Source organism: Opisthocomus hoazin, chromosome 4 (genome assembly GCF_030867145.1).
Source record: "Opisthocomus hoazin isolate bOpiHoa1 chromosome 4, bOpiHoa1.hap1, whole genome shotgun sequence".
Classification (NCBI taxonomy): domain Eukaryota; kingdom Metazoa; phylum Chordata; class Aves; order Opisthocomiformes; family Opisthocomidae; genus Opisthocomus; species Opisthocomus hoazin.
The window spans coordinates 54733526-54752682 of record NC_134417.1 but is presented as its reverse complement, the minus strand read 5'-3'; the positions used below and the strand labels follow the sequence as shown (position 1 = coordinate 54752682).

The 19157-nt window shown below is 39.8% G+C and overlaps 1 protein-coding gene across 2 annotated transcripts in view; it reads right to left on the bottom strand.

The window, feature by feature from the left end:
- RFTN1 (raftlin, lipid raft linker 1) overlaps positions 1–19157 on the bottom strand; it is a 100634-nt gene that overhangs the window by 43033 nt on the left and 38444 nt on the right. For both annotated transcript variants that reach the window (XM_075419060.1, XM_075419061.1), the window contains exons 3-4: positions 18152–18338; positions 5131–5239 (exon numbers count right to left, since the gene is read on the bottom strand). In XM_075419060.1, coding sequence (XP_075275175.1) covers positions 5131–5239; positions 18152–18338 — 296 coding nt within the window. The remainder of the gene's footprint in view (positions 1–5130; positions 5240–18151; positions 18339–19157) is intronic.

Genomic DNA, 19157 nt, shown 5'->3' with positions numbered 1-19157 from the left:
ATATTATTATGGACAAACTTGTCCTATGACATATTTCTCATCTTCCTCATCTTCTCGCCATTTTATAGCTAGATGCTGAAGAGAGTTTTAAAACTCAGAAGTTCAGAGTTCGAAATCATTTAAAATCGCTTTCACACGCTATACGGACATGTGAAATACCTTGTTTTGATTGTATAAGACAAATGCTCATTCTGATGTGAGTAAATATGTAGGTAATAAGTGAAGAGTCAAGTCTGGGCTGAAACACTCCCTTGACTGGGAACATCTTTGGAAAAGATTTAAAAAGCTATTGAGAATCCATATAAGCATTCAGTTTTTATTTTACAGGAGAAACAGAAGTCCTCCTAAATGCTCCAACCCCGCTTCTACCTAGCAACTTAAAAGAAGCTGGAGAATTAACCCGTCTTTTAACAGCAATACTAACACAAAAATTTTTCACCATTTAGAGCCATAACGCAGATGACTCTCCAGAAAACAATGCACATCAACTAAGACAGCAGTTACCTTGGTAACACCAAAACAGCTACAGATGAATGGAGGGAAGAGAGCAGGAAAAGAAGTACCTCAGGAGTTTGATAAAAACATCCAATATGGAGAAACATGCAGTAAGACTGACCTGTGGCTGTCTGGGGCATGCAGCAGTTCCTCACCCAACTGCTCAGTCAGTCTCCTGCCTGCCGCTCCCTCCAAAGGCGTGAGGGCAAGTAACGGGCAGGAGGATTGATCCCCTCCAAGAAATGTCTCGCCTTTCAGGAGTACACCAAGTAAGTTCAACTGCAGTTTAAACTTGTTGGTAGTAATGTGTATTAATTTCCATGTGCATAAACTAACACTTGAAATATACTAATTCCTCATGCCAGTTCCATTCCTGGTAACATTTTATTTTTTAAAAGACATTTAGAAAAAATTCAGTAAATACCAGTTGATACCATATATATTCCATAAAATTGGCAAGAGGGCTCAAATACAGTAGATGCTTTCGGCCATGTAGCACGTGAGTTCTTCACGCAAGTGTTAGTATTGTCTGGCCTTTCTTTCCAAAAAGTCCAACTTCCTATGCAACTTGCCTTTGTACCAGGGAGAACTGGTGGTCACTGTTTCAGATGCCAACTCTAGAACAAGTACATGGGTATCAGCATCCTTGCAATGAGTTTTGTTGGCATATTACTCCCTGGGGTCCCACTTGCTTAAGCCTGAGTGATATCATCACTTTCTTGGCCTAGCAATGCCACTACCAGAAAACAGATGCCAACAAACTGATGGACAGTCACTACATCTGCAGGAGTCAAGACTATTTCTAGGGTACTTTGGACTACAGAATTTGTTCAGAGGACCTCTTCAGGGAGTGACAATGTTCCTGGTAGCTTTTGAGCTAGTGCTGGTGATGACATTTGTACGCTCACTGAAGTTCACCAAGACTATGAACAGCAGGAACAGCCATGACCAGATTTGACAAACGCTGTCTCGTAGGGCAGTCTTCATTGCAAAATAAGCATTACACAGGTGTTTCAACATTGCAGTCGCAGTCGTGTTCCAAGCTGAACTGGTGCACTTCTGAAAACGCAAAACCAATTCTTCATCTGTACGGCCTTAGGTTTGTTGGAAGAAATTAGCCTCATTTCTGAGTCAAGTAAGGACAGACCAGCAGGGAAAGGCCCTTGTCTAGTCAAAAACACAAAAGGAAGATGCCTGCATTTCAATTTCAGTTAAGCTGCAGCATTTTTAAACCATGCTTTTCCATGCTTATCACACTTCCCTAGGGAACGATAGTAAGTCCACAGGGACAAGAAACATGAACTCTGCAATGCAGTCAAACTGAAAAAAAGTTAACATACAAGAATGTCCTTCTGACAGGGCATTATTAAGCAGTCAACCAGCGATACAAAGATGTGCTTCCTAGGTTTTAAAATGTCAGAACTGGGAAGAAGTGGTAAAGAAACGACCCTCCATTTTGTAAGCTTTCACCAGCACGCAAAGACGTGAACACAGGATTAAGACCTTCTGCCTGTTACAGTTCTTCTAGAGCACGTAACTCAGATAGATGTGGAAAACAAAGGTCATGAGAAACATATTTGGCATTCATATATGACTGCATATCCAAAATAACTCTTTTCATGGGATGTCAGCCTAGCTTCTCCTTCCATTACTTGTCTCAGTAGATCCAGGAGAACACTCTCAGATGAAAAAAAACGGTAACAGGATACACAGAAATAAAGAGCAACTAAGGAAGTAATTAAAGGCTACCCTATTTTACATGAGACACAAGTCAAAATATTACAAAATACAGTATCTTTGAAGTAACATTTCTGACTTGCAACAACTTCAGAATGATCTGAGCTACAGTGATCAGCAGTTCAGAAGTTAGCTTTGCTCATTAAAAAGTAGATGAGCAAATCTTTAATCTCTGTTTTGCCTGAGAGCTAAAGACAGAAGTGCTAATACCAACACAGTAATAAAGTACATATGCAACAGTTAAGTTACTTCATTCTTTGCTCAGGAATTAAATGACAAAGAAAGACATCGTGGGACTGTGTGAACTCTTTAGGATACGTCGAGCTGCACTAGGTCCACACTGATAGGAAAGAACAAACAACATGGCGATGTCCACATGCTGTTAGGGTAGGGAACGAGTGTATGCCATGCAACATTGTGTCCCCAACACTTAACTGTCTCCTGTCTTCCATGGCTCTTACCATGGTCAGAAATCACAGCAGTGGCAAAAAAGGCAAAAAATGGAACTTTATTTCAGTGAGTGAGAAGCATTCTCCAGGTGAAATAACTTCCTTGTTTCTACTTCATTACTCTTAAACATTTATATGGAGTTACAGAAGGAAAAAAAGATATTAACTATGCTGTATGCCATTGCAAAATTGTTTTGTGTTTGCCAGGAGCAAGTAGTTAATATTCAATATGACATACATTTTCAATGCAACAAACAGTCAATTGAGAAAAGAAGTTATTAGAATTGCTTCCTTGTTCAAACTCCATGTAAACAATACTTGCTCAGCGGGGCATAATAAAATTAATTTTGTAAGAGTAGAGCAATTTTTTCTGGTAACTTCACAGCTGGAGAAAATTTTGACTTGTGATTTTGTTTTATGGCTACTCTATTCGGTATCTTTCTAAATAAATATAGTAATTTGCAATGCAGTAAGATGGTAAACCTGTGCTAAAAGGCTCTGTTATGAAAAGCTCTGTGATCACAGGTCTGCCTATTCAATTACAACACTCTATTAACTTCAATTGTATTCCACAGTTTATGAAGAATTATAGGGTTGTTCTTGTTTGAAAGCAAGAAATTGCCCTCTCTAACAGCTTTTTGTTAGTACTTTCTTTGAAGAACGTCCTTTATTTTTCATTTAATTTGTTTGTAAACATCTGTTTTATATACCCTTAAAAGCAATGGACTTTTTTTGCTCAGACAAATGAGTTAATATGACAATTAATTCCTACTCCCAAACAAGTCGTGTTTCCCAAGTTAGATTTACATAAAAGTGTTGAGACTTTCACAATGTGTTTAATCAGCTATAGACAGTGACACAGCACACGCTTGACACCAACAGCTTCAAAGAACTTCAAATTCCTCTACATCAAACAACATCTGAGGATGAGCGACATACTCAGTCTACAGAGAAACAGTAAATATACATTTTAGCTATTAAAATTTAAGTTATTATATTTCAAAAAGGCATCTTCATAACCCCATAATCAAATGGCTTCTACCAACAGAAACATTTCCATGTCTAGAAAAGCATTCTGAAGAGTCTCAGAATTGGATATTTATGGAAATAAGCTGACTCCTGGATTGTCATTTTGTTTTCATGTTAGCCATACTCCTTCTGAAGTTACAAATGCAAAGACATTTTCTGTTGCAGTGATACAAAATTTTGCTACCAGTTGTGATAGATCAGCCTATATTTCTGCTCTGACTCAAGGAACTGAAGAACAAAATCAAACACTGGAACTGATACACAAGAACTACACCAGTTTTGCCTAAGTGCAAATATATTGAAATAATCCAAGATAGTGTCAGAATAAACATGCAATAACACAATAAACACTGAAACGAAACTCAGACTTAAACTTTTGAATATTAGTGTTTAGAAAACTTCACTTGTTCTGATACCAAAATCTATATAACTTTAAGTATGACGATGATGATCACATAGTCATAGCTGAATTATTTTCAATCCCGTTTTTACAATTCATAGTAAAAAGGAAAGACTGAACATCAGTGCAGTCTGTCAAGCTGAGTCCCTATCAAGCTCATACAGCCTGTGCTGAAATTTGTTCTACAAAATTTTCTGAACTATTATCACTGCAAAATGGAATAAAGCTAGGGGAGTATGCCTACTCATGCTATTCTTACGCCATGTGGCTAAGTAAATATAGTATTTAATGCTAATTTTTATAACATGCAGTAGGACACAACAGATGCTGCAAAATTTGAAACATGTACAGCTAATCTGTCTTCACTAAAAAAGACATAACCTGCTAATTTCCAGTCTGGCAGAATATTACAGCATAAAAAAAACTTGAAAAAGAAGGCAACAAATAAAGAACTGCAGAATTCTTTTCAAATTCCCCAGTATATATAACAGTTTACTGAAAGCAACCCCTTCCTGGATGACAAAGCTATTTTAGTACCATCTAAGAGATGGTACCAGTACCACCTTTAACTGCTAACATCACATGATACTGAAAGAAAATTTATGTAATCTGGGGGATTCTGGGAGTTAACAGGCCTTCCAGCTACAGTACCATCCAACAGGATATTTTGACACTAAAATGGAAATTACCTATATTGTTTCAACTTAAAATGTTTACATCATTATAGGACAAGATGTCTTACACATTGGTAACTTAGTTGATACCATCTGTGAGAAGCCACTCTTCTGGGATACCACACATCATTTTCTCATAATAATATGAACAAACTTGTTTCCCTCAGTAAGTATAATTGGCCTTCAGATACTCAAAATTACAAGACACCAAATTCTAGTGCAGTGTTTCAACTGCACAAAATGTACACATATTCCTACTGTCAGACTGACAGAACTAGAAGCAGTAATTATAGTGCAAATAAAAGCATACTGTGTTTTAGTTGCCTTTCTTTTTTTTTGTACTCACTTTCTTAATAAAATCAGGTATCTCCTTTTTGTCTGAAAGTTGGTTTAAAGAGGAACAGCACTCTACCTCCAAGACATATCCTTCATTATGGACATCACCTTTTGGAGACCTAAAGAGACAGAATAAAAGAATCAGTTTCTGTTCTTAACACTGAATACCCAGACAAATCCTGTATAAATATTTCCAATGGAGAGCTAATTTTCAGACAGAAGTTCGGTTCCAGCACGTTCACGCCATTTCGCTCAACACAGTTCCGACAAGCAGCAGCTACAGCATCTCACCTACTTGCTAGGGAAGGAAATCACACCAATGACAGCAGATGGTGGAATGCCTCGGGGACTTCCAAATTTCTTTATCTGTTCAAGAAACACTTTGTCAGCCTGGCATCTATGGCCAATGCCAAGGAGATGCACGGGTGATGTAACTCAGAATAAGCAGAAAGCAGGTTCCAATGCAATGGACTGACAGATGCTCAGGGCCCCACAGGGCAGCCTGATGTAGGGTGTGTTTCATGGACAGTAATTAAAAGAATCCCTTGTCTCATCTACCACCATTCTAAGCCAACATCTAAAAATCAGGAGGTAATCAAAGAAGTCTATCCTTCAGTCTTACCTTATGCTTTGTTGCTGAGAAATGCAAAACTGTGTGAAATCCCTTCTTTTTCAGAAGACACTAACTCCTAAAATAATTCAACGGTTATGGCATCTGCCATATACATTGCTGAACAAATCAGTGCTGTGGAAACATGGTATCGGTCAAAATATGCCAAAGAAAAGCTTGGAAGTTATCCTGAATAATCTTGAGAAGCAGTCCGTAGGCGTGCACTGCAAAGCAGTGCTACTGAAAGCAGTTTTCATCTCCTCTGGACTCCCATGAAAGGAAACTGATATGCTTCATCAACACAGGAAATCTAGAGAACCATTTGTTTCATCAGTTTTTTAGGAGAATACACGGAGGAATGTACAAAAATAAAAGCTAGCCTATAATTCTTGGGCTTAGTAACAAAGTAGTTATCTTAACATCCCATATGGAGAATCAAAAGATCAAGTTTGAAGTAAAGAGCTAACACTCGTCAGCAGTTGCTTGGTGCACTGGGCACCTATGGGATGGGAAGAAAGGTGCAGAAGTTTGAACAGCGAGTGTTGAGCAAGCAGTGAAACAACAAAACAAGGGCTTTGCAGGCTTACCACGCTTGCAAACGCAAGTCTGTGTCAAAGCCCTGTTCTGGGGACGGAGATTGTGTGACACGTAAAACATGCTTCAGCTACAGATGGTCCCAGGGGCCTTCCCGAGACGCGAACAGTTACTGGGAGCCATGAGATGCGTAGGCCGTTGACTGCAAACTGGCAGTGTGTTTCCTAGGCAACACTGCACAAATCTTCTTTAGCGTCACAACATTATATTTTGTACTTGATCCTCCCACTTTCACACACGCTACACTCTCACTTCATTTCTCTTACTTCACTTCTATGTGAGACAAGCGGTACCAGACCATGGTTTGGGAACACTGAAGCCCTTTCCCTATTTTTTTTTTTTGCCCTCCTTTCTACATTCTTCTCATAACTTGTGGTCCCATTCTGTTCTTAACTCTGGACAGAAATTTTAACAGAACATTGGTGTCCATGGAAACTCTCCAAATATCTTTCTAGGAGTTCCAGAAATTATTACTGAGGGACTAAAAGTGTTCCACCACTACTCTGTAACAAGCACAGGGAAATTAATTTAAGCAGCAAAGAATCACTTTGTCAAGGGACCAAAAAAAATCATTTTGTGAGGAACAACACATGAACTGCAGACAACCATTTTTGCTCTTCTAGGTAAAGTCCTAGATAAGATGATCTATTCTGTGAAGATTTTCCGCCTCAGGTGAACTCATTGAATTTAAGAACATAACAATAAACTTAAGAACATCTCCCTGCTAGAGTATGCACTGTTATACATACAACATGGATTTAGTACAGTATAGTACAGTATATGGGTACATGGATATAGTATAGATATAGTATAGTACAGTCCATACAACATCGAACAGAGCAAATAATAACAAACCAGAAGTGGGTTATTATGAACGAGAAGCAAGGAACCAAGCCCTTTTCATTCAACCAATCCCATTTATGGGAGGACAACACCAAGCCTCTACAAACGTGAGGACCAAACACTTCTCTCGCCAGAGCAACCCACCGTGCTTACCATAGTCCCCTCCCAGCCTGGCTGAGGAAGCCTGGAGACTTTGAAATAACACAGCTCATATTCAAAGCTAAGACACCAAATCCCCAAAATTAAGTGTGTGCCATACTATCTACGCTTATTTACATGCCGACACCACCAAACTGAGTGGTGCAGTTGACACGCCTGAGGGATGGGATGCCATCCAGCAGGACCTGGACATGCTCACGAACTGGGCCTGTGTGAACCTCACGAGGTTCAACAAGGCCAAGTGCAAGGTCCTGCACCTGAGTTGGGGCAACCCCTGCTATCAATACAGGCCGGGGGATGAGGGGATTGAGAGCAGCCCAGCCGAGAAGGACTTGGGACTACTGGTGGATGAAAAGCTGGACATGAGCCAACAATGTACGCTCGCAGCCCAGAAGGCCAACTGTATCCTGGGCTGCATCAAGGGAAGCGTGGCCAGCAGGTCGAGGGAGGGGATTCTGCCCCTCTGCTCCGCTCCAGTGAGACTCCACCTGGAGCACTGCATCCAGCTCTGGAGCACTGCATCCAGCTCTGGAGCCCTCAGCGCAAGAAGGACATGGACCTGTTGGAGTGGGTCCAGAGGAGGCACACAAAAGCGATCAGAGGGCTGGAACACCTCTCCTACAAGGAAAGGCTGAGAGAGTTGGGGCTGTTCAGCCTGGAGAAGAGAAGGCTCCAGGGAGACCTTATTGCAGCCTTTCAGTACTTAAAGGGGGCTTATAAGAAAGACGGGGACAAACTTTAGCAGGGCCTGTTGCAATAGGACAAAGGGTAATGGTTTTAAACTAAGAGAAGGCACATTTAGACTGGACATAAGGAACAAATTTTTTATGATGAGGGTGGTGAGGTACTGGAGCAGCTTGCCCAGAGAGGTGGTAGCTGCCCCATCCCTGGAAGCACTCTAGGCCAGGTCGGACAGGGCTCTGAGCAACCTGATCTACTTGAAGATATCCTTGCTCATTCTAGGGACACTAAAGGTCCCTTCCAACCCAAACTATTCTATGATTCTACGATTCAACATCAGGCCCAGGAACAGGAAAAAATGGGACAAACCCAGAGGTACAATCCTTCCTGAGCCCACTCTTTCACCCAAATTTGTTCTTCATACTATGTTCAAGTCTCCATGTGAACTGTGGCACTGCTGTGAAGACTTGTTGTGACAAACATAAAACCTTGTTAGCTCCAGAAGAACAAGAAACTGCATTTTCATGTTTAAACCCACTGGCTATCTGTAAAAACAAAATCTCTTCAACCTGTACTGGTGAGTTTTATACACAGGCGTAAGGAAGAGGGAAATTTGCACTTGAACCACCCTCTCCTAATTCCTTTCTTCCTCCTCAACAGCTCCCTGGACTCTGCTTTTGTGCAGTTTTTGGAGGACCTACTTCCAGCTTCCTTGAAAGGAGTACAAGTTATCTGAGGCACAGATTATATCCATAAAAATATAGTTATTCTTACTGCAACTGCTTAAAATGACCTGTTTATTTTTCCTCCTTTAACAAGTACATACTTTGAAATACTCTTGCAGCTTGTAAATATTTAACCAAACAGCAGACAGTGAATTCTTCCTCTAAGAGTGTCAGAGCTACCTCTGCACTAGGGCTCATGAAAGAAATTGCATCAAATACCATTGCACTCTGTTAGGAACATTATTTTGCAGAGCACGTGTAACAGATCCTACTAAAGGTCATAAAGTCTTTAGTCAAAATCTTCCAACAGCAGTACTCTGTATTACCAAAAAGTTTTTTCCATGCTTTTAAGTAAAATATGTCCATATATGTTAAAGGCAAGTCTTTGTCTACACTGCTGGTTTTCACCTTTTTAGGAAACATTTAAAAGCCTGTTATTCTGTCAATAACAAATACAACAAAAGACATAGCTTTCCACATGAAAATCATAAATAGCTGTGGATTTCACAGACTGCAAAAAAAATTTTCTGAGCAAATCCAGGTGGGCAAGAAATTATTTCCAGCCTCTATATGATAAGCAATGCATTTCACAAATGAATCGCAAAGTATTTCATAAATACCGTAAAAGTCTCTCATTAAACTCTCTGAATATTATTAGTATATCTGTAGAGAAGCAGCTAAATATAGGTACAAGTAAATTCTATACTGAACAGAAATTATTATATTTTTTGTTTTATTCATTTAATAGGACTACTTTCAGGATCACTTTCAACAGAGACTACGAATTAGGACCCCCAAAATACGTACATCCATCAAGACCACAGAGGTCAAAGGAAAAGTCAAAAGCAGAGCTCAGGTCTCCTGACTTCAGTCTTGTCTCTGCATTTCCACTTCCCTGTTCTCTTCTGAAGAAGGACTGATGTCAGTCATTTGAGAAATAACCCAATAATCTATACTGTGGACTCTCTTCTCAGGTTCAGAACACAGGAAGTTACTGGGAGTCCCATATACAAAATATTTTAAAATTAAAGCAATGGCTTTATGTAAAGTTAATTTCCACCTTCCTATCATAAAATATTTATCAACAGAAAGTGAAAGAGATAGACAAACGCCGAGATCAATTTAGTCAAAAAAATGTATAAACCCCAACAGTTTGCAAGGTCCTCCTTTTCTTCTGGACGCACAGGTAGCAATTGCTTCCTCTTTTCTCCCTCCTCCTAGGTTGGAAAACTGAATCATCCTCCCTTCACTGCCCGCAAACATTTGCTGGGTTTTATTACCTTTGCTCCTCTAATAAAAAATCCCTGGGTTAATTAAAAATTCCCCAGCCCTGAGAGAAGCACACCTGGACACAGCGAGGCCGTACCCTTCTTGGAAGGTAAGCTGAACGGGGGAAGCTGGTGCCCCCCAACTCAATACAACGCCCTGTACTCACTGCAACACATTTTGTCATACCTGAGAGGGAACAGATGGCACAGCACACACAACGCCGTCGCTTTGCCTGCCGTGGGGAAGGGCCATCTCCTGTCCACCACCCCAGGAGAGCATAACCACTGGTTAATCGTGGAGACTGGCAGAAAATGTCACTGTACCTTAGACACCCTGGGCTTTCATTTGTTTTTCTTCCTGTGTTATATATCTCTCACTGTTTATTGATTTTCCCAGAGAAGGATTTTTCTGTCGCTATAGGAACCCGCAGTGACCACCACACGCAACCTCAGCCAGGGGGTGGCAAAGAGCTGAGAGGGAATTTCAGCCCACCCCGTGCTGCGCAGAGCCTGTGGGTAGCGGCTACCCTCAAGTGTTACCCATACGTAAAAGGCTGAGGACCGCAGACTTGTGGTCTCTTGAATCCTAAAGAGATTAGGATCTTTAGGATTGAGTGTGTCTTGAATCCTAAATAGGACCCCTAGTACCACTAAAGAAGAAGAACATGCATAGAAAAAATAAGATTTTCACTTATAATTGGAAGTTCACTGGCCAAAAATATTTTACGATGGTTGTTTCAGTAGGCCGTCATTTCCTGCACAGCTGCTTGCAGTTACGTGCCATTTCATGGTAGATAAACCATTACCAGCTGTAGAGTACCAGTAACTTACACAGCAACTGTTAAAGCAGACAACTTGGTGTCTGTTCTAAACCGGATTTCCAACCCTTTTCAGATACAAGAAGGAGATGAGGGAGCCAATACTTGGTCCTAATCTTCCTGAAGTTCTGCATGCCCACGAATTTGGAAAGCCAAAAGCACACTTGTAAGCTGCACAGACACTTTAAAATGACTATTTGACTAAGATAATGCTAGGAATGTAACTGCAGTTTTTACATTTTCCACTACATAGGAAGAGCTCTACAGTTCAAAATATAACTACATTTATAACAAACTGATCTACACTGCAAAAAATAAAACCACATCAAGGTGATTAAACATGAGCAGTTGGTATCTCTATAATTCCAGGTTAAAATCTAGCAAAACTAGAGTACCTGTAAACCAAGAAGGCAGGGATTAAAACCCCATAGGTTTTACGATCTCCACCCAACAAACACACCATTTTTTATAAAAATGAAAGCATGTATATTGTATCGTAACAACATCAACTCTAACACACGTGACACTGTTCTAATTTTATTACCTAAGCATTTTCTTTACTAGGAATTTTCTTACATAGGAAACCCTATCACTGGAATATATATTATTAGTTAATAAAATCTATATATATATAGTTTCTTGAGAAAAGTTCAGGTATGTATGGATACATAGGTATCTTTAATGTGCAGTGTTTATAATTTTGAGAACACAGACGAAAGAACATTTATTTTGGGTCAATGTTAAAAGTTGTGAGGAAGTAAGTATTTCTTTGAACTTGAAACAACTAACAAGCTTTATAAACTCAAGCCATTGTCCCTTGAACAAAAGAAAGATACCTGTTGACTCTTGGGTATGGAATAAATATTGTTTTTTCAGCAAGCTGAAATCAGCCTGCTGAGAGCAACAACACACACTGCATTTGCACACAAAACATGTTTGATCCTAACGCTCACGAAGGCAAGGTCAGACACTGACCATCTTCATGCCTAAATCCCACATGAAATAAATACACATACAAATAGATGCACATACATACACACACACATTTACATTTAAATTAAAAATATAATGTGCCAATGCAAAGTGTCTACTTCCAAGAACACAAGCAAGCACAGAAGCACTGGAGGAGATCACTGATATTTTTTTGTCAGACTGTAATCATTGTGAAATGCCTTTGACTGGAGTTCCTGTAATTCTGCAGAGATCTTTCGTGGCACATTTCAGGGCCCATGAAGGAGAAGAGGGTTGGGAACAGTCAGCATGGATGTAACAAGGGTAAATCATACTTTACCAACCTGATTGCCTCTGATGTTAAAACAAGTGGATTTGTGGATGAGTCGGAGGGAGGGCTGTGACTGCCATTGACGGTAATTTTAGCAAGAGGTTTGGCACTGGCTCCCACTCTATTCTTGTATGCAAGTTATGGTGCTACAGTCTAGAAAACCAGATGAGTAAAAACCAGTTCCATGGTTCATGGTGACGCCCTGTCCGAGGACCTGTGACAAGTGGAGTCCTCACCCAGGGGTCTGCAACCTGGGACCTGTCATGCTTAACATCTTCATCGATGACGGGGAGGAGGGACAAGGTGTGCTCGTCACGTTTGCAAATCACATTGGAGTGGGGGATGCAGCTGATGTGGCAGAGTGCATGCTCCAAGAAAGCTTGAGAACACATCTTTTACACAGTGATGTGCCACTGATGGTCAAATGTGGCATGAAAAACTTTCACATGGAAAATGAAAAATATCCACAGAAACTCAAAGACAGGATTGCCAGGCAGAGGCACTAGTCATGCCTCAAGGGTCTCTCCACTGAATTCTACACAAAGTCAGAGCAAGTCGTCCCTGTTCCAAGTGCCTATCAAAAAAGCCTGAAAAGAAGAAGAGCTTTTTGGGACTAGAAGGTGTCTCAAACAGCTAAGAATCAGAAATTTGATGAATTATCTGGATGTTTTTAGAAACATTTTCCTTTATCTTCAGCAGACAAATGTGCAAATCCAAATGCCAGAGAACCAAATCAAGACTTCACAAAGCTTAACGCTTACAGGGGCTGCTGCTTCTTCCCAACATAATCATGTCTCTTCATATTTCATCAGTTCCTTGGTATAATATAATTATCCTTTCTTTCATGAGCAGGGCTGTTCGCTACTATTAAAAGGGGAGTTTAGGATGACTAGAAAAAGCCAGAGTAAAAGAATTGGTTTTCCAGGTGTGAAAAATCAGGATTTCCCCTTTAGTCAACGTAATTAACCGAAGACCTAGTGGACACTGACAACTGGAAATGCAAACATAGCATCAAAGAAACAACACAATGACTACTGTCTTGTTTAAGTCTTTTCACGTTACATGTTTAAGCCATTTCAATCTTTTGTATTTACATCATGCTACTCCACATTTTCTATAAATCCAGAATTTCTATAAATCTATTTTCTATATTTTCTGTAAATCCAGACTTTAAAAGACACAGAGGACACAAATTTTGCTGTATCTCAGAAGCTGACATTAATTGAAATCACTTGGAATTAAGGTTGCATACCAGCAAAAAAAAGAAACTATAAAAATTCTGTTTTACTATTAAACTTCTGAACTCAGCCCATCAAATTCCTTTGCAGATAAGTAGAATTATTTTTGGCCAAGTGACGAAAGTTTGCATTTCATCAGGATTAATGGATATAGAGAAATTACAGAAATAGAATCAAAATCATCTCATCAAGTGAATCACTGGAACACCTGACACCTCATTATTTTACAGAAAGGGAAAACAGCTGCAAAGTTGTTGGAGGTAAACATAGAAGTCTACTCTAAAAAAAATTATTGTTAAATTATACAAGTCTACTTCTGCATGGCAATGTTTCCCTGCTGAGTGCGCTATTGATTGGAGGCAAAGCCTGCAGAATGGTGTGTCTTAAGACATAGATGGAACAACGGAGAGAAAGATCTCTCTGGAATTCAATTTATATCCCCTGTTTTACTCTACTGTGGTTAGAGCATCTGTAAACACGTCAAAACTATTGTAAGCAGACAGTTTATGAGCCTGGACCATGCATCTTTCCTGGTGGAACAGAATGGAGCTTGCTTTCTGGTGCACAGCATTTAGAAAGGGAAATTAAAACATTTTAATTGACATTACATTTGAAACTTTAAGATACCAGACAGGGGTGTCACACTACAGGGAGCCAGGAATAAATTAAAGCAGTTTTGTGCCATGGTTTTGTTACAATTTTGTTCAGGGGCTGACTTTGTGATTTCTTTGCAGGGAACAGGTTATCTGCAACAGCCACAAGCCGTCCGAAATAGTAACGTGCACAAGACACCTAAACAGAGATTGTTATATTAAAAACTAGCCAGTAGGGAAACAAAAGGGCAAAGAGAGAAAGGTTATTACACACAAGAAGAACTAACAGTCTCTGTTCCTCAGGGGAACGTAAGCGACACACGTGCTACTCTCCTTATCTTGGTCAGCCAGAACCTCCCAAATGCCCAGACCTCGCCCTGCCCCTTCCGCCAGGAGATACACGCTGCCGCCCGTTTGCGCTTTCAAGGCTACCACCATGTATCCCTTTTCCTGAGATTCTTGTCTTCAAGTGTAAATCAATGTGAATCCACTTTCCTCAAGCATGAATCAACATGAACCAGCAGGCCAGGGGCTACACTTCACACCTGGAGCCTTTTCTACATTCAGAAAAAAAAACGGTAAAAACCTGGGCTTGAAAATTTTTCTTAGCATATTTTTTTACGAGATGCCTTCTCTGAGAAACCCAAGTATCTAAGAACTCAGCATAGACAGTAGAACAGTCAATTGCTCTTTAATTACAAAGTCCACTGAAATCAAGAGAGAAAGTATTCACAGGAGCACTAAAGTTATTATTCCTTTATCTGACTCTATTCTATTTGACTTCCAAACCACTTCCAATCAACTGGTTAGTGTGCACAATGCAATCAGGTGCTACAGAAATATTTAGATTTATTATATGAAATTTAATAAGAGCAATGGCAGAGTCCTTCAGCTACTTGGTAGACTACCATCATGTCCAGTGCCTCTAAACAATCAAATGCTCCTATATTTACTTCATTCACTTTAACTGAACATGACACTTTCTGCAGTGCAAACAATTGTATTGTCAATTTAAAAAAAATAAATCTGTCCTTTACTTTCATATTCTCCCTAATATTTCCAAGGGACAAACCTTGCTCTTCAACATTTACAGCTTCCATATATGTTAGGAATGCGTTCCCTCAAATGTCCTAAAGCAGGAACGACTCCTACTTTGCTGTTTACCAGAAATTATTAGATAGCTAAGATAACGAAGCCACAGACATACCAGTACAGACTAATCACAAAACTACTGTAGTGACTTTAAAATTCACCTTAAATGTACAATGATGTTGCAAATTCGCACTGGGTATTTTAAAACTCCAGGACAATGGCAAAATAGGAGGAACAACACTAACAGGTACTTTTTCCATAAGTTTTAATGCATAATATGTCTAAGCACTACTGTTTCCATTTTATTCTTGAACAAATTCAGGCACTGCAAATCTCAGTGACAACAGCAGCATGTAGTTCTTGACGCACATCACCTGCTGCAGCTACTACAGCCTCTTTCTACCTTTGGAGAGGCAGTGCTATAATACTAAGCCCTCAAACTGTGAGTCAACAGTATCCATTTTAAAACTCAAAACTGACATATATAAAGGTGCAACACTGATTAAAGACTAATTCAAGTGTTCAGTTCTATTTCTGTACACACAGAATTGACATTGCTGTACCAAAAAGGCACTAATACAACGCTTTCTGTTCCATTCAAGCAACAAAAACAGCAAGGTGAAAAATGGCACCCGGTATCTGCCCAACACCTGACAGATGACACATATAGCGTTGGAGCCATCCGTAGTGAAACACCTGCAGTAAGAATGGAGCCTCAAGTATTTTGCAGAAAGAACCCAGGAAGCCCAAGGGTGGGCCCCACGCCGAGGCACAGAGCTTTGTATCACTCCTTGGCTCCCCGTGAACACCTGACACCACCGTTACAGAAAATGGCAGGGGACCACTTTGTATTTCAGAGCATAAATGATGTTGTTACTAGTGATCCTCCAACTGTAGCTGGACTACTGATACTCCTAAAATCTTACGACAGAAATATATGCTTATCTGATCAACAAATCTCCTAAGCAGACCTTAACTTCTATCCAACAGTTCAACTGTTTTATATGGAAACAACCCACAGATGCCAGAGACCTGACAGTCCTCAGTGAAAAAAGTATCATTTATTCTTTATCAGCAATGAGAAAGGTTAATTAAAAAAATTAACAGTATGCCTTTTTTTTGCCTACTGTTGCATATTTTGTCTCCCCAGCTGTTAGTGGAATGGGATAAACTCACAGTTCAAATACAGCTGGTCTCTATGCCGGCCACAGTCATCTGAAATCTGTGCAGCACCCACCTCTCCTCACTGCGCTCGGCAATGCAAACACTCGTTGCACCCACACGCTATGGAAGCAGCTTCTCCCATACTCTCAGCCAAACTCGGGAACGTTTAAACTCAATGAAGCGCCAAACTGATGTCATTTCCCTTTTGTCACTTGTCTGTTTTTTCCCGGTGCACCAAGTGTCTTCCGCTTCCCTAGGCAGTCAGAAATGACAGATAAAGGAATGCAAAGAAATGGAGTGTAAATGTAAGAGGAAATATAATTGCTTCAAGACTATCTACTGTCTTCAATTTTGTACAGTCATTTACAGCTGTCTAAAGTGTGTGAAACACTGGCACCCAAGTGAGTGAGCAGGCAATTAAGATTTTGTACTGTTTCACAATCATTCCGCACAGATGTAAGCTACCGGATACGGTACGAGACAGTGGCGACACACTGAGCTCTGACGAGAAGGGTGCTGCTTCTCTGTGATGTGTCTTCACAGCCCGGTCCTGGAAGATGCTGAACCCCTGGACCTCAACCCAGAAGACGTGCTTAACCGTTTTACTCAATATTGCAAACTCCTGCATGTAAATACTTTCGTTATTTGCAGCAAGGTATTTTGTAGACAGGGAAAGCAAGGCCCCAAAACCAGGCAAGCTCAGCCCAGTATTACTCAAGAAGCCCACTGTTCAGCCAAACATTTTATGTTTTGACCATAAAACTGGAAACGCTTTAAACAATAATACCAGGCAAGCCAGCATGAAGCTTTGTATTAATAAAACTAAAAGCAAGTCAAGGTAAATTGAGAGTTATTTTAGAAGCTAAAATTGCTTGTGACATCTTATGTCTACATATATTTGCTAACAAACTGCAAAACTTTTTCCTTAGGTCACAGACTGAAGTTTGGCCCTGTCCATAATTGCTACCGATTGATTACAAAACTGTAGCAAATTCAATGGTGGTTTTGCTTTAGTTTTAAAGAGGTGTCTAAAACAGTTACACCATCTCCTTCAAGTATCAGCACAAAGAGAGGGACTAGGATTGGCAAATGGAGGTTTAATGATCCCCTGGCCTCCAGTATAAGTCCCTGTAAGAAGCGGTGGACTGGGGAATGCAACTAATGTAGGAAAATTACACTGAATGACTGCAACAACACAGGTAGCTGCAGAGCTGTGGGTGGTCGGATAACATTAAATTATGTTTTCAATCATTAACTAAAAACCATAAATACATGTTTATATATATTCACATTTTTATTTTCTTCTGGGCTATTTCGCAGCACATTTTATTGATTTTTTTTAAATTGGTTTAAAGCATAAAAGAACAGTACTCCTGTTTGTTTATTCATCTTCAGACTTTGATTATGTAAAAGAATACATTTTAAGAGACTGAACAAAGCAGAAGACTCATCTTTTTATTTAAGAAGTTTGCACTGACTGAAAAATTAAAAGAACTCGTATTGTTTAGAGGAAAGAAGGGCCTAATGTCTACACTAAAATTTAAAAAGCATGCATTAGTACTGCAGTTCTCAAATTCATTGCATTGACTGTAACCGTCTAAACACAAAATATGCCTTTTCTAAGCAAACATTTCTTCTGTCTTAATTTAATATAACAAATTCTCAAAGGGTACCAACGGGACCATCCTCACAAATTGTCAGGCATAGGGCTTGTTTGTTTACCTCTCATGACAACACATCCTAAAATACAGAGCATATTTCAACTTGTTATTCTCTGAGTCGTCTGCCAAACTGCAGATGAATTGTAAACATGAAGAACATGTTAAGCCTATTCAAGCCCACAAAAAAAAAAAAAAAAATCAAGTCTTGCACAGTAAACTCTGCTACGATTTCCTGATGTAGGTCAAAACTCAGCAGGAAATCACATTGTCTATTTTTATCCCAGTTCACTGGAAGTGCTTTACCTTTCTGTTTTCTTGATAAGCACAGCCCTGAAGATTTGTTCCTGGGGAGTTTTCTCTTTTTCATCAGTTGGCTGCACGAAAGGGTGGACAGCAGCCAAGACGAAGCCCTGCTGGTACAATTCTTCCAGCTGAGCTGGAAGATCACGCAAGGAGGAGAGCTTGATTGCAGATGATCCTGGCAGCTCAGCTGGAAACAAAAAGAAATTGGTCAATAATCCTACACCGGACTATCATGTTTTTAAAATCCAGGCTCTTCAGAGTCAAGCAAGCTTCACACTGATCTACAATATTAACACAAAACCTGACCTTTCCTGAGGCCCATTTTGTATCTCAGATTTTAAACAGGCTGTCTCGGCGAAGAACCTGTGTCACACAAGAGACTGGTGCAATTAAATAAGAAGTCAAATACATTAAAATGCCAAATTCCGTACATAGTCTGGCAGAGATGAAGTGGAGGATTTAATAAAAACAAGGCAGTCGGTCAAAAGATATTTTGAGTTTTAGTAGTCATCATAGTAATGCAAGTTGAGGAGAGCAAGCCGTGAGTCAAAAATATAAAACAAGAGAAAACAGATAGTCAATGAAGGTAGAATGTGTCAAATTCAAAAGCAATAAACAGAAGCATCCATCTACACAAAAGCTGCATTATCAGACTAAGAGATCACTGATGCAAAATGCTGTTGAGACAAAATATCTACCAATGTGTCTACAGAGTACTTTGTAGGTATGCTGATAACAAGAATGCTAAGAGCAATGCACACCTGGAGTGATGAGAAACCTTTCAGAAAAGACACTAAACCTTACACATCAGGGTTTAAACAAACCTATACATATTAGAGATGAGGATGAGACCTAGTGCATGAAAATAATTCTTCCCCAGTCTGCTTACTGTGGGGTTTTATGCCTTCCTGTGAAGTATTTGAAGCTGACTCCTGTCAGACACTCAACATACACACAGATGCTGCAGTCACTACAGCAATTGTCCCTATTTCCTTGGAGTCCTGTG